At 41.8% G+C, this 15108-nt stretch overlaps 1 protein-coding gene across 2 annotated transcripts in view; it reads right to left on the bottom strand.

The window, feature by feature from the left end:
- CMTM8 (CKLF like MARVEL transmembrane domain containing 8) overlaps window positions 1-15108 on the bottom strand; it is a 108125-nt gene that overhangs the window by 80128 nt on the left and 12889 nt on the right. The window contains exon 1 of one of the 2 annotated variants that reach the window (XM_045436424.1): window positions 2446-2630. The exons of the other annotated variant lie outside the window; for it this stretch is intronic. Coding sequence (XP_045292380.1) covers window positions 2446-2496 — 51 coding nt within the window. The 5' untranslated portion in view covers window positions 2497-2630. Of the gene's footprint in view, window positions 1-2445; window positions 2631-15108 lie in introns of those variants that run through there. 2 annotated transcript variants of the gene reach the window in all.

The following is a 15108-nucleotide window of genomic DNA, read 5'->3' as shown; positions in this document are numbered from 1 at the left end:
GGTGATATAAATGTCACAAAAAGTAAAGCAGATTGCAGGAGGCCACAGTGGCTGGAGGGGCTGACCCAGGAGGGGAGTTTGCAGATTGAATAACCTTGGGTTCTGACTCCGAACGAGGCAGGAAGTGGCATAATGTGATACATCTTAGTAGGGTCTCTGGCTGCTCTGCTGAGAACAACACTGGGGGATCAAAGGCCAGTGAAGAGGCAACTGTCGGGGCACCTGGGTGGCTCAGCTGGTTAAGTATCCGACTCCTGAGCATCCGGCTCAGGTCATGATCTCACGGTTCATGGGTTCAAGCCCCACATTGGGCTCTGTGCTGACTGCGCGAAGGCTGCTTGGGATTTTCTCTCTCTGCCCCTCCTCCCCACCCCTCTCTCAAAATAAATAAATAAGCTTAAAAAAAAAAGAGAGCAATTGTCAAAATAAGACAAGAGAGGATGTTAGTTTGGCTGAGGGTGGAAATTCTGGAAGTGATGAGTACTGATAACACTCTGGGTAGATTTTTTCAGAACTTTTTTTTCTAACACAACCAAATCACCACTGTCACGGCTAAAAAAAATTAATAATTATTGAATATCGAAACTTATTAATATTCATATAGCCCTGGATTGTCTCATAATTTTTTTTATCATTTGTTTCTTTGGATTAGCATCCAAATAGGTAAGGTCTCTATATTGCAACTGATTGACATTTGTCTCTTAAGTCTCTCTTAATCTATACATTTCTCCTCCATTACTCTTTTCTGTTTTTTTAGCTTAAAATTTGTTTTTTGGAGAAACTGTCCTAATGACACAGTCTGGATTTTACTGACTGCATTCTCAGAGGTTCTTTTACAGTTTTCTCTGTCTCCTGCATCTCCCCAAAATTGGTACTTGGGGTTGAGTTGCCTGTGAGACACGCAAGGAGAGATGGTGTGTCGGCAATTATAAATCTGGGATTCCGGGGAAAGGTCCAGGCTGGAAGTAGAAACTGGGAGTCCTGGACATAGAGAGTGTAAAGCCATGATTCTGGAAAGCACTGAGGGAATGAGGGTAGACAGAGCATAGAAATGTTGGAAGGCCTGAGCCCTGGCATTCCTGTGCATATAGCTGGGGAGATAAGAAGCACATCCGGTCAGATAAAAGAGACCAAATTTAGGACAGTAACCCCAAAGCCCAGTAAATGGTAGGGATCATTAGTCTGTGATGTGCCGAGCGTTTTGCCAGGCACTTGGTATACTGAATATATAAAGGTACGTCAACTAAAAGGTATAATGTAGAAATCAGCATTTATGTATTAGAATGAGACAAAGAGAAAACTCAATGTGGGAAGGGAAGGAAGGGGCAAGTTGCCCTGAGGAGGGGTTAGCCAGGCCCGAAAGAGAAGGAAGGGAATTCTAAACAGCAGAGAGTATAAAAACACAGAAGTGTGTTGCATGAGAACATCAAGGCAGAGCTAAGAATGGAACCTCAACTGTTTACAGGGACCAAACAGGTAACATGCCTGAATGAAACACATCAGGATTAAAGCAGTGAATGGCAATGACTCTTGGTCTGTGGCGGCACAGAATGCTAGTTGTCCACACACCCACTCTCGCCTACTCACTACTTTAGTGAGAACTGGATTTTAGCCATTCGCGTGGCCATAGAGATGGAGACCACGCTTCTCCAGCCTTATCTGCAGCCAAATGCGGTCACACCAGTACATTCTGGTCAACAGGATGGGAGAAGAAATGATACACACAATTTCCAGGTTGGGGCTTGAATGGTGCACCCTCCTCTTCCCCTTCCTACTGAGCAGACGTGATGGTGGGAAACAAAGCGGCATCGGGGGCCACGAGATAGAACCCACTGTGGAAGACAGAGAGAAAATAAGACAGAAACTGCTGGAACTCTGGAGCTATGGAGCCACTCTGTCTGCCCTGGACAACCAGCACTTTGACTGTCAAATGAGAGAAAAACAAGCTCCTATCTTGTTTAAGCCACTTACTTTGGTCTTTGTCACAACAGTCAAACGTGCATCTTGACCAACACTCTTACATGCAGGTGGCAGCCATTTCTTGGCTCCAAAGAATTATTGCCAAGAGGGACAGTGAGTCCAATGCTGTACATTTGTCCATTTTCCAAGAGAACATGGAAATGTAGGTTTTCTTAAAATATCTTTTTCATATTGGCAACTAATTCTGATTTTCAACACTATTCAGGCCAACAAAACCAGTCTGGGGGCCATTCTCATTTCTGTTTCACAGGCTTCTCTGAAACGAAGACTTTTATTAGGAAAAAACAACACAATTTAGGGTGATAACAACGACAAGATATTCAGAGTCCTGCAAGCTTGGGCAAAACAAGAGAGTTCTCACAAATCCTCATTACCCTCAAATACAGTCTCCAAGGTGGCTCCATTCCTTAGAGCATGGACTCCCCAAGCCTGTGAGTCAGCAGCAACAACAACCATAGGTCTTACCTGCCCGTGGCCCACTGCACAGCCTCCCAGGATACCAGTGGCCTTTACCATGCTGAAAGCTGCCCCTTTCTTTCTCTCGCTTCCCCCTCCTTTTTAAGATTAAGGAATTTCTCATGAGATAGGGATGGACAACAGTACCATGCAAATATCACCCACTGATGCAAAAAATATCAAAGGTGAAAAGATATCCCTCAGTTTCATACGGAAGGTCTGGTAGCCTCACCAAACAAGTTCACCCAGACAAACCACTCCCCGGAGAAGGAGTGGGTGGTGGCATAAGACACGGAAGATGCAACATCCAATGCTCATTTTGTGGGACCCATCGATGAGACAGGTTATAAGGAAATAAACTAGGTGGCATCATCACTCTGCAGGGCCCTTGCTCACACTCACTTCTACAAAGTAAAATCCTGTGTGATACAACTTCAGCTGAGCCCATCTTCCCCTGGAATTCAGGCTTAAATGCCTATGCAAACATCCATGGCGTCCAAGGCTAGCCACAGGCAATTGATTGCTCTAATTTCCAGCAGGGCAGCGTCTCCTTGAAGGTACTCACCATACAGGTTCAAACTGTGCACTGTCCTCGCAAGCTGATTTAAAGATAAGACAAATACCATGGAGTTACTGTTGCAGAAGCAGCACAATGAACAGACTAAAATAAGATCACGTTCCAGGAAAAGAGGTTCCTACTCATGACACCATCTGCCCTCTCGGGGGCTGGTGTCCAGTTGGGAGAAGAGCCTCTGTTCTGTGGTGTTCCCACTGGGAGAGATACACAAATTTGGAGGTAGAAACTGGAGAGTTTCCCTGAATAATAGAAGGAGAAGGATTTGGAGGTAAGGAGGATGAGTAATCCAGGAGGGAAGGTGACAAAACAAGAGGGAGAGGAGAACAGAGTGGGAGGTCCACTTGCATTTGCCAAGAGCCTCTTGCCCATCGCCGGTCAATGCCTGAAACTAGCCCAACACTCAGGCAAGTGGGCTTCCTATGGACGCTGAAAATGGGAATAGCCAGGGTCAGGGGATGTGGGTGAGAAGGCAGAGAAGACGAAGAGCACGCTGGCTCTTTGTGAATTAGGGAAGCCTATGGGAGGCCTTCAGGCTCCTTTACTGAGATTCTGAGTAGTTTCACCAATGCCCTTGAGGGAAAGGGAGTCCCCTATCACACCTGGGTAACATCAGTTCCCCCCAAACAACAGTTATGAGTTCTTCCTGTGCCAGTCACTATGCTAAACAACTTACATGAATTTGAATTTAATTTTTCAATAGTCTCAAGAAGCAGGTACTATTTGACATGTTTTACAGATGGCTTCAAAATGTCATGTATTTTGTTTATGATCACAGAACTAATAGCTGCTAGGCCAAGACTGAAAGCTTGATCTGTTTGACTCTAAATTCTGCCATTTCTGCTCAGAAATACGCCATGTTTAGCATTAAGAAAAGGCTTCAGGTTAGAGATTAGATTTACTAATGATGAGACTCCACAATATCAGGAGACTCCGCAGTGGCCCGTGCCTCATGATACACTGCACCAGGAAGGGCACATATCACTACAGTGGTATTCCTGACAATGTACCCTGAATCTACTCATGTGGGAACATCAGACAGGCCCACTTCAAGGAGCATTCCACAAAACAACTCCCCTGGATTCTTCAAAAGTGTCAAAGTCATGAAAGATAGGAAGACTGAGGAACTGTTCTAGGTTAAAAGACACTAAAGAGACATGACACTAAATGCAATGCATGATCCTGGAATATATCTTGGATAGGGAAAAAGTGAATAAATATAAAGGGCATTATTGGGACAAATGGTAAAACTGAAGTGTGAACTGTCTTAGTATCAAGTGTACATTTGTTGAACTTGACAGTTATACTATGGTTCCATAGGTAAATATTCTTGTCCTTGGGAGACACAAGCCAAAATATCTGGGGTATCTGTGGTCATGAATTCTGCAACCTACTCTGAAATGGTTCCACAAAAATATTAAATAGACAGTGAGGGAGGATGAAGTAGTGTATTTACATATGAGAAATCACCGTGAACGGAGGAGGAAATTCATTGTACTGTTCTTAGAATTTCCTTAGCAACTTTAACTTTTTTAAAATTAAAAAATTATGGGGTGCCTGGGTGGCTCAGTCGGTTAAGCTGCCAACTTTTGATTTTGGCTCAGGTCATGATCTCAGGGTTGTGACATTGAGCCCCAAGACGGGTTCCATGCTCAGTGTGGAGCCTGTTTAAGATTCTCTCCCTCCGTCTCCCTCTGCCCCTCCCCCGCCAAAATATAAAAAAATAAAAAATAAATGGTGTTCAATGTCTTTACTAAAAAGAATTTTAAATTAAAGGATTCTGCCTTCAATTTCTAGTGATATGACAGGCTGGTTATCCTCCCAAATGAAAAAAGTATAGATAAAACATTAAATATTTTTAAACATGTTGCTGAGCTGGCATGAAAAGAAAGAACCGTAAGAGGCCAAAAATGAAATGAAATGGGAATCCCGGGGAACAGTTGAATGCCAAAGGGAGTTTTCATGCTGACAGTTTGTTGAACCTCATGGGGACCTTGAGCGTCCATCTTTTTTTTTTTTTAACAGCTTTTTTGAGATCTAATTTATATACCATAAAATTCACCTGTTCAAAATGTACAGTTCAGTGGGTTTTAGTATACTCACCAAGCCGGGCAACCATCACCAGTATCTAAGATCAGCACATTTCATCATCCCCAAAAGAAACTCCATACCCATTAGCAGTCACTCTCTCAATCATTCCCTCCCCCGCCCCTCCAAAGCCGGGCCCTGTTAGCATTCACCTACTTTCTACTTCTATGGAGTTATCTACTCTAGACACTTCATGTACATGGAATCCTACAACATGTGGCCTTCTGTGTCTGGCTTCTGTCACTCAGCATAATGTTTTCAACGGTCATCTATGCTGTAGCATGTATCAATACTTCATTCCTTTTTATTGCTAAACTTATAATCTACTCTATGAATATATTAGGTTTTATTTATCAGGTAGTGTTCACCAGTTGATGGACATGAGGGTTGTTTCCACCTTTTGGCTATTGTGATTAAAGTTGTTGTAAACATTCATGTTCAATTTTTTCTATGGAAGCTTGTTTTATTAGATTATTTTGAGTATATGCCTAGAAATGGAATTGTTGGGTCATATAATAACTCTGTTTTTCCTTTTGAAGAGTTGCCAATTTTTTTTTCCAAAGTAGCCACACCATTTATCAGTCCTTTTTTTTTTTTTTTAATTTTTTAAATTAAGTTTCTTTATTTTTGAGAGGCAGAAAGAGACAGAGCTCAAGCGGGGAAGCAGTAAAGAGAGAGGGAGATACAGAATCCAAAGCAGGCTCCAGGCTCTGAGCTGTCAGCACAGAGACCATTTATCAATCCTAACAGCAGTGCCTGTGGGTTCCAATTCCTCCACATCCTCACCAGGCCTTATTATTGTCTTTTTAATTAAAGCCATCTTACGGAGTGTGAAGAGGTTATCTCACTGTGCTTTGGATCTGCATTTCCCCAAAGACTGAGGAGAAAGTGCATCTTTTCACGTGCCTACTGGTATATTTTCTCTATATTTTCTTTAAGAAACTGCCATTCAAACCCTTTGCAGAGCTTCCACCTTGGTGCAAGATGGCAGAAGATGATTAAAGCCAAGGGCCCACACAAGGTGAAAATTTTAACAGGAAACAACCTCCCACACCCACCCTACGTAAAGCTGGAATCTTAAAGGACATCCCTTCAATGTGAAGGTAGAGAAGAATTAACTCACTGTCCAGAGGGAACAGCAAGAGAACAGCTATCTCAGACTTGGCAAAGGGTAGAGAGCAAAAAATATCCTTTTCAATTTAGACACACTCAGTCTCTCATTTGGGTTGGGTCTAAGTCTAGTTAGGATATAAAGAGCACAGTAGATCTGGAAAAGTTAAAAAGTTTCTAGAAATGTAGAAAATTGAAATTAAAATTTGAATGTATAGATTAAATAGCTAAAAAGATAATTATTAAAATAGAGGAAATAATAATAATAATAATTAATAAAATGCAGGCCAGGAACACAGAGTTGGAAGTTATCAATTTGAAAGCCATAGAAGATAGAATCTAAGGCTCTAATACATATTTAATTAGAGTTTTAGAAGAAAATGAAGTAACGTGAGAAAGACAATATTTCCAACATTTCAAGAGATAATGGCTGAAAATTTTCCAATATTGTTGAAAGATGTATAATTGGGTCCAAGAATCTCTATTAAATACAAGGATAAATAAAAAGAAATCATCAGACATATAATGAGATTGTTGTATACAAAGGCAAAGACAATTTTAAAAGAAAAAGAATCCAAATAAAAAAGGAAAGGCAAATTGTAATTTGCCAAATTCAGTAGCAGCCATGGAAACCAATAAAACAAAAGAATAACACCTTTAATGAATGGAGACAAAATGGACACCTTAGAATTCTATAATCTGTGTAATTATCTTTCAAGAATGAGGAAGAAAAAAGATTTTCATAAAAATAAAAACAGATGGTAGGCCTGAGATATAAGAAAAAACAATGAGCAAGGATACCAGGCAACCATGTGGGTTGTGGGTAAAACAAAACTGTTGACTGTATACAAAAATTATAATGCCTAACATGTAGGTAGAAAGGACTACAGCGCTAAATGACTAGAAAATATTACAAATTGTGAGAGATGTCATCTGAATTAGAGTTCTGAGGTCTTTGTTTTTGCTTAGAAGCAGGTTAAAAATAGGCATTAATTTTAACCTGGATAGCAGACTAAGTACGCATGTTTTTTGTTTTGCTTTTATTTTTGAGAGAGAGGGTGTGTGAACAGGGGAGGGGAAGGGGGGGGGCGGACAGAGGATCCAATGTGGGCTGTGCACTGACAGCAGCGAGTCCGATGTGTGGCTCGAACTCACAAACTGTGAGTTCATGACCTGACCCAAAGTTGGACACTCAACCGACTGAGCCACCCAGGCGCCCCTAAATATTCATGTTAAGATAGCTAAGGAATCCACTAAAGAATAGACAGACCATGACTTCTAAACAAGCAGAAGGAAAAAAAAAGGATAAGAAATACAAAAAGGAAAACTGAATCATTGCAAAACATGGCAATCCTGGCGGCCATCAACATCCTTCTATGTCGATGGGGCAAATTATGGTTCATTCCTGTATCGGAATACAATTTTAAGTTAATGAGCAGCTACATGTGTCAACATGGAAAACACTCAATGATGAATGAAAGTAGCAACAGAAGAAAGTAGTAACAGAAGAAAGCATCATGTGATTCTATATTCTGCAAAGTTCAAAATGAGTCAAGGCTAAACAATGGCCGTAACACTTTGAACTTTATAGAATACAAAGCCAGGACAGGGGTTACCTCTGGGAAAGTGGACAGGGCACACAAGATGCCTCTAAGATATGGCAGAGTTCTATTTCTTAAACTGAATGGTGGGCATATGGATACTTGTTTTATTATTCCTTAAATAGTATATGAGTTTAGTACAATATGCACATACAAAAAAGTTTTGTTTTGTTTTTTAAATGTTTATTTACCTTGAGAGAGAGAGAGAGAGAGAGAGAGAGAGAGAGCAAGTGAGCGAGGCAGGGGCAGAGAGAGAGGAAAAGAGAGAGAATCCCAAGCAGATTCAGCACGGTCAGCTCAGAGCCTGACTCAGGGCTCAAACCCATGAGCCGTGTGAGATCATGACCTGAGCAAAAGTCAAGAGTCCATTGCTTAACCGACTGAGCCACCCAGGCGCCCCACGTACAAAAAGTTTTAAGGAATCTTAGTTCCAGGGGCATGGTACAAGTCTGCAGAAGACACTTCCCTACGTCTTAATCATGCAAGTCAGCAACAGAATGACTGTGGCTCAACCTTTTCAAGTACCCCAAGAGAAAGGAAACCCAAATACTACCTCCCATCTGAGCTCCCTTGCCACAGCTAGCAGCTAAGCCAGGCTGGTACCAACCAGTGACCTAGTGAACTGAGCTTTGATCTTCCACCTTTCACTAATCAACTTAATCACATAAAGGGAAGTTAAAAAAAATAAAATAAAAAATCCAACATTAGCTTCCCAGGGCAGCGCGAACATAAGCTCGTGATTTGAAATGTGAATGAATAGGAAAACCACTCAGGATTCATGTCACAGTTAAAGGAACCTGAGACATTATTTCCAAAGTATGAGCTAGTAGAATATTAAATACAGCGATTATGGTTCTCCTTAAACATCTCCATCTCTAAGGAAATTTCTGGGTCTGTGAAACCAGGAGGCCAGAGCCTCAAAGCACACGGACCTTTTTTTCCCCTAAACGCGAAGGCAGAGTTGCTGACAAGTCCTAGATATTTTCTCCTCTTGACTGTCACACGATGTCAGGCAACACAACTCCTCTGTGTAAAGAATCTTGTTTGAGAATGCCCCTTCACGTCTGCTCTCAGTTAAGTACTTAAGACAAAGTTTTTCTCTTTCTAAAGTGATCTTTGATGTTTGCCAATCCTTCCTTGACTGATAAAGATTGTATAGATTCTTGTTGTACCCTCAATTTAAAGATGTCTGCCCCACATCAAGCCCCTTCTGGAAACAAGGTGGGTTATAAATCAATAACAAAGAGGTCTTTCTCCTCTGAATTATTTTCCCTCCAGAAAGTGGCACCACTTATAATTAGGTTTTGGAAAGATGAAGGAAAGCGTAAGGCAAGATAAGAAGGTTAGAACTTTGCATGTTTTTCCAAAACAGGCCATTAAACCCAGACCTCCGGAAAGCTGACCTACCCCATAGCTTTTTAGACCTTCTTTGAATAGCGTTTACACAGGAACATAAATTGATGAAATGTTTCCACTGCACCTACGAAGCTGGCATCGTTCATAATTGTGCCTAGGCCATTCTCCTAATCTTTCACAGTCTAAGTGAACTGACCATGTTAAAAGTTAAAATAAGCAGGGCTTTGTGGTTCTTACTGTAGCCTTAAGCTTTCTTTAGTTAGAAGTATCATCGTATCCCTAACCTCAGTACGTAGCACAGAAGCTAAATTCTACGGTCATGCTCATCACTGGGCGCACAAAAAAATCCTAGAAGCTAAGACAAGGCCATTCATTCTCAATGCAGCCCTGTCCAAGTGGGATTAATCTACATACTCTGCATCTACTGAGAAAAGCGGAAAGAAAGAAATCGATATGTAGCCAAGAAATAAACTAGTGTTTACCTCTGGGACAGGGCTGACATGTATTTTAGCTCATTTTCTCTTCTGCTAATTATGAAGTCATCATCACCCTTCTCATTATTAGAGATGGAAGTTCAGGAACTATCAGGCCAGTTGTGCAAGGTCACACAGCTAGAAATGGAATGCATGTCTAAATTGAAAAAGGGTAAGCCCTTAGAGCGTCCTAGAAGTATGACAAATCACAGGTCTTTCACTTCCAACACAATGAGCCTAGTAGAGTCCAACGAAAGTGGCCGTGATAAGCACGGCACGTGGATCCACTCACCTCCACTTCGTGCCCCTCGCAGCACACGCCTTCCCGCTCACCAGAGGCTGGAAACCAGTCTATAGCCCAGGTTCCACACATGATGTAGCTTTGGCAGACGCACTCATCCGAGGCTTAGAAAGCAAAAGACAACATCATGGGGCTACACATGCCTTGGCTGCTTCTGCATTCCCATTGCAAAGTCAACCAAGGAGTGGACTGTCTGTGACATCTATACTGAAATCCCAGGGTCCCATCCCTTGCTTCCCAGTGTTGAGAGACCAACGGACATTTGGAGCAGACATTTGGGCCATGTGTCGCACTGGAAGCAGTGGAGGCCCGGGATCCAGCAGTTCTGAGAGTAAACCCTACTTCTTGGCCTTTCTGCCCACGATAGGGGAGTTCCTGAGTGTGATTCGGAAAGGTTTTGCTGGAAGCTTAGCTTAGAGCCTGCTCTTCCAGCCCTACCCAAATTTTTGGAAGCCAGTTAAATCTTGCCGCTTCAACCAACCAGCGTGGATATTGTCATCTGCAACTGAACTGTGACCAAGACAATGGATATCCTGCTTTCCCACAGAAGGGAGATTCTACTGGACAGGTTACCATGAACCTGATGGGTGGGTACAGACGAGGGAGAAGCAATCAGGGGAGGTTTGTTTCATCTTGCACTCAACAAGTGTGGTGGACCCACTCATGTGTAACCTGGGAACTGTTTTCTCAAATCAACTAGGAATGCCAACAAAAGAAGGGATTCCCCCAAACCTGGGCTGACTTAATATCAACTGAGATAACAAAAGTGAAAATTCACTTAGTTTTAAATGAAAGTTACAGGTAAAATATTCGTCTAGGGAGAAGTGCTGCTACCTTTCTGGGAATAGTTCTAGTCATAAATCTTGGCCAAAAAAAGAAACTATACTTTGCATCTGTTAAATTTTAGATTTGTGAAATGAGTAACAGACCAAGGCCTACAAGGAATAAAATGCCTTTTGAATTCCAGCTCAAATTTGAAAATCTGAAATTTTAAACTACCTTTTGGCATCTCCCTAAACATACTTTTCTTTGTATATCTTACATCCTGTCATTGATCAGCCGTTTGAATAAAAATAGAAAGGTACTATTTACCACTATATTCTAAATGGCAGACACAGATTCTGGCACACAATAAATATCCAACACGAATTTGATGGTTGAGGAGTTTTCTTCTTAGGAACTCAAGTAATGTGAATCCCTTGCCTCAAAATTAATCCATGCAATCAAAAGCCAATCAAAAGCCAATACCGTTTGGGGCGCCTGGGTGGCGCAGTCGGTTAAGCGTCCGACTTCAGCCAGGTCACGATCTCGCGGTCCGTGAGTTCGAGCCCCGCGTCAGGCTCTGAGCTGATGGCTCAGAGCCTGGAGCCTGTTTCCGATTCTGTGTCTCCCTCTCTCTCTGCCCCTCCCCCATTCATGCTCTGTCTCTCTCTGTCCCAAAAATAAATAAACGTTGAAAAAAAAAATTAAAAAAAAAGCCAATACCGTTTGACAGAAGAGAGGGGACACAGCAGTGTATGACTTAACAAAATTCTATAAGTTATGTCTGGGGTGGTTTACTTGATCAGATGTTAAGGTATATCCTAGAACTAAAACATGTTAAAACATGAGAACAAAGACCAGAATAGACTAGAAAGTACAGAGTTGAACCCAAAAAGATACAAGAATTAAGTAAATGAAACAAATGAAGCAACCCACATTAGTGAATGAAAAACAGTTGGTAATATATCATGTCAGGACAACTGATATTTGAAAACAAAGAGCTCAGATTTATACCTTCTGCTACAATAAATTTCAGTATGAAGGTTAAATATTAAGAATTACTAAAAGAAGAAAACAGGCTAGTGTATGTACCATCAAAGTGAGCACAGAAAATGATAGGTTAAATACTAATGTCTTAATTATATTTAGTTTGTTAGTAAGGTACAAACTTCTAAGCACGATGTTAAATGTGAGGAAAAATGAGATGAATAGATTTGAGGATAAACTTTGGTTTTTATAAATAAAATCATCATAAATAAAACTACAGCATGATAGTCTGGAAAAATATTTACAATACAGAAAGAAGGTCAATATTCCGTCTGTATGTTAAAAATACCTATAGGGGCACCTGGGTAACACAGTCGGTTAAGCGCCTGACTTTGGCTCAGGTCACAATCTCACGGTTTGTGAGTTGGAGCCCCCGTGTCAGGCTCTATGCTGTCAGCTCAGAGCCTGGAGCCTGCTTTGGATTCTGTGTCTCCCTCTCTCTCTGTTCCTCTGCCACTTGCACTCCATCTTTCTCTCTCAAAAATAAATAAACATTAAAGAAAAAAAAAACCTATAAGTGGGGATGCCTGGGTGGCCCAGTTAGTTAAACTCCCAACTCTTGACTTTGGCTCAGATCATGATCTCACGGTTCGTGGGTTCGAGCTCCACATCAGGCTCTATGCTGACATCTTAGAGCCTGGAGCCTGCTTCACATTCTGTGTCTCCCTCTCTCTGCCCCTCCCCCACTCATGCTCTATCTCTCAAAAATAAACATTTTTTTTTTAAATTAGAGGGGCGCCTGGGTGGCGCAGTCGGTTAAGCGTCCGACTTCAGCCAGGTCACGATCTCGCGGTCCGTGAGTTCGAGCCCCGCGTCAGGCTCTGGGCTGATGGCTCAGAGCCTGGAGCCTGTTTCCGATTCTGTGTCTCCCTCTCTCTCTGCCCCTCCCCCGTTCATGCTGTGTCTCTCTCTGTCCCAAAAATAAATAAACGTTAAAAAAAAATAATAATTAAAAAAAAATAATAAATTAAAAAAAATAACTGTAAGTGAATAACAAAACAGTAGAACTTCTCTTCCAAGGTAGCTGACCAGATCTGTATGTTTACCTCTTTATCCCTAAATCTCATGGACAAAAAAAAACAAAAAACAAAAAACAAAAAACAACCAAAAAAAAAACACCCCACAAAAACACAAATAATTTAAAAATACAGAGTAGTGCTGAAAAGGTAAATAGAGCAGCGGTGGGGCAGTCTAGATAGAGCAGTGCAGGATTCCTGGGAGGGACGTGGGAAAACTGATGATAAACAACGGAGTTTCTAGCCTTTGGCTCTGAAAAGGAAAACAGAGGACCCATCGAAAAGGTGACCTTCCAAACAGACCCTCCGAGAAGTCCAGACTAGAGGTAACAAGAGAAGTGGGAGAAGGAATAGGTCTAGAGTAATTTGCCAAGGATGAGTTTAAAGAATAAGAAGCTGCCAAGTTAATCATCCTCTCCCCTATTTCCTCCAGCAGTTACTTCTGGAAATAGCCCTCAAGACAAAGTTTCAAGACTGCCAGATGCTTCAACAGGCTACGTGCACACCTCAGAGAAAAGTCCACGCAGCTACACTCTTTCCTGATATCCTCTTTGCCCAATTAATGTTTCTCTTCCTCTGGAAATGACACAAAACCAAACCCATTAGATACAGGTCATGTGATGAAAACCTGTGTTCACTGCCAGGGGTACAGGCATTGTCACTCACACTGAGCAAACACTCTCAGCCATCTCATCTACAATTACAAACAATCATGAATCACCAAATGATGGAGGAAATCAGCCATGTAAGGGGCCAACAGACTCAACAAGCAGAAGTGGTCTCTCTGCAAGCAAAGTTTAAATATACTAAAGTTTCTTAAAATGATTCAATAAAAAGAAGAAGCGAATAGGCTACAAAGTAAAAAGAATGACAAACTGTTGGGAATTAAACATATCAAAGCCAAGAGGCGCCTGGGTGGCTCAGTTGGTTAAGCATCAGACTTCAGCTCAGGTCATGGTCTTGGGGTTCGTGAGTTCGGGCCCCACATGGGGCTCTGGGCTCTGTGCTGACGGCTCAGAGCCTGGAGCCTGCTTCAGATTCTGTGTTTTCCTTTCTCTCTGCCCCTCCCCCACTCATGCTCTGTCTCTCTAAAATGAATAAATGTTAATAGATAGATAGATGCGTGTATATATAGATAGATGCATGTTTATATATGCCAAAAAAACCCATACTCAACAAAAAATCTGAATTTGGGCTGGAAATGTTATTTCTCTAAAATTCTACAAAAGAACAAAGAGAAGAAAAGTTTGGGGGGAAAAAAACTGAAAAGATACCAAAGACAGTTTAATCTCTCCTGCAACTTCTAGACTGAATAAAGATTTTTTGGAAGGAGAAAACAGAACAGATGCAGGAAATACAAAAAAAAAATTTCTCTGTGCTGAAGATCAATTTGGATATTAGTTACATAGGGTCCAATGAAGGCTGAGGACGAATAAAGAATGCCTTTCTAGACACATAGTGTTAAAGTACATGACCTCTACAGATCTCTAAAGATAGAATATTCCAAAAGCTTCTAGGGAGATTTAAAACACCATTTGGTTGCTCACAGGAAATGAGAACATTATTCCCACAGAGCAGTGGGTTTATAGCCTGCAGCAAACAAGCCCTCTGACTTAAATATTATAAATGTTATATTCTGCAGTAGATTTGCAAAGGACATATTCTCAGCAGGGAACACCAGGGGACATTAGGCTAGAGCTGTCCTGAAAGAGGGACTTCAGGTCTTCTCAATCAATCCCAGGTTGGGGGACCAGCATCCCGTCTGCCCAGGGAGAGACCTCACCAGTAGTCAGGAAACTCCAAGGAAGGGTTTAACCATCTTCTTTTACTCCCACCCACAACAACCTGAAGCTCCACTTTAATTACTGCGTATGGTTGAAAAACTACCTTTCACAAACTATTTCACCCCAATAAAACAACATTCCATCTACAATTTCTTGCTACACCACCAATGCCATCTTTCTACATTCCACATCTTTCTACATTGGGTAATACAACATGCAAGTCACTTCATGCAAGGCCGGACTGCAGCTGAGTCTGTGGGAATGCACAATCAGGAAATGGACAAGGAACCTAACAGGTCTGCCTAGGGTCTACCAGACCATCAGGTCTCTTATTAAAAGCACTGGATGCTGGGGTGCCTGGGTGACTCAGCCAGTTGAGTGTCCGACTTTGGCTCAGGTCACGATCTCAAGGTTCTTGAGTTCGAGCCCCACACTAGGGTGTGTGCTGACAGCTCGGAGCCTGAAGACTGCTTTGGATTCTGTGTCTCCCTCCCTCCCTGCCCCTCCCCTGCTCTCTCTCTCTCTCTCTCTCAAAAATAAATAAACATTTAAAAAAATAA

Source organism: Leopardus geoffroyi, chromosome C2 (assembly GCF_018350155.1).
Source record: "Leopardus geoffroyi isolate Oge1 chromosome C2, O.geoffroyi_Oge1_pat1.0, whole genome shotgun sequence".
Classification (NCBI taxonomy): Eukaryota; Metazoa; Chordata; class Mammalia; order Carnivora; family Felidae; genus Leopardus; species Leopardus geoffroyi.
The sequence above is the reverse complement of the archived record's forward strand: the minus strand, read 5'-3'. Positions and strand labels throughout refer to the sequence as shown.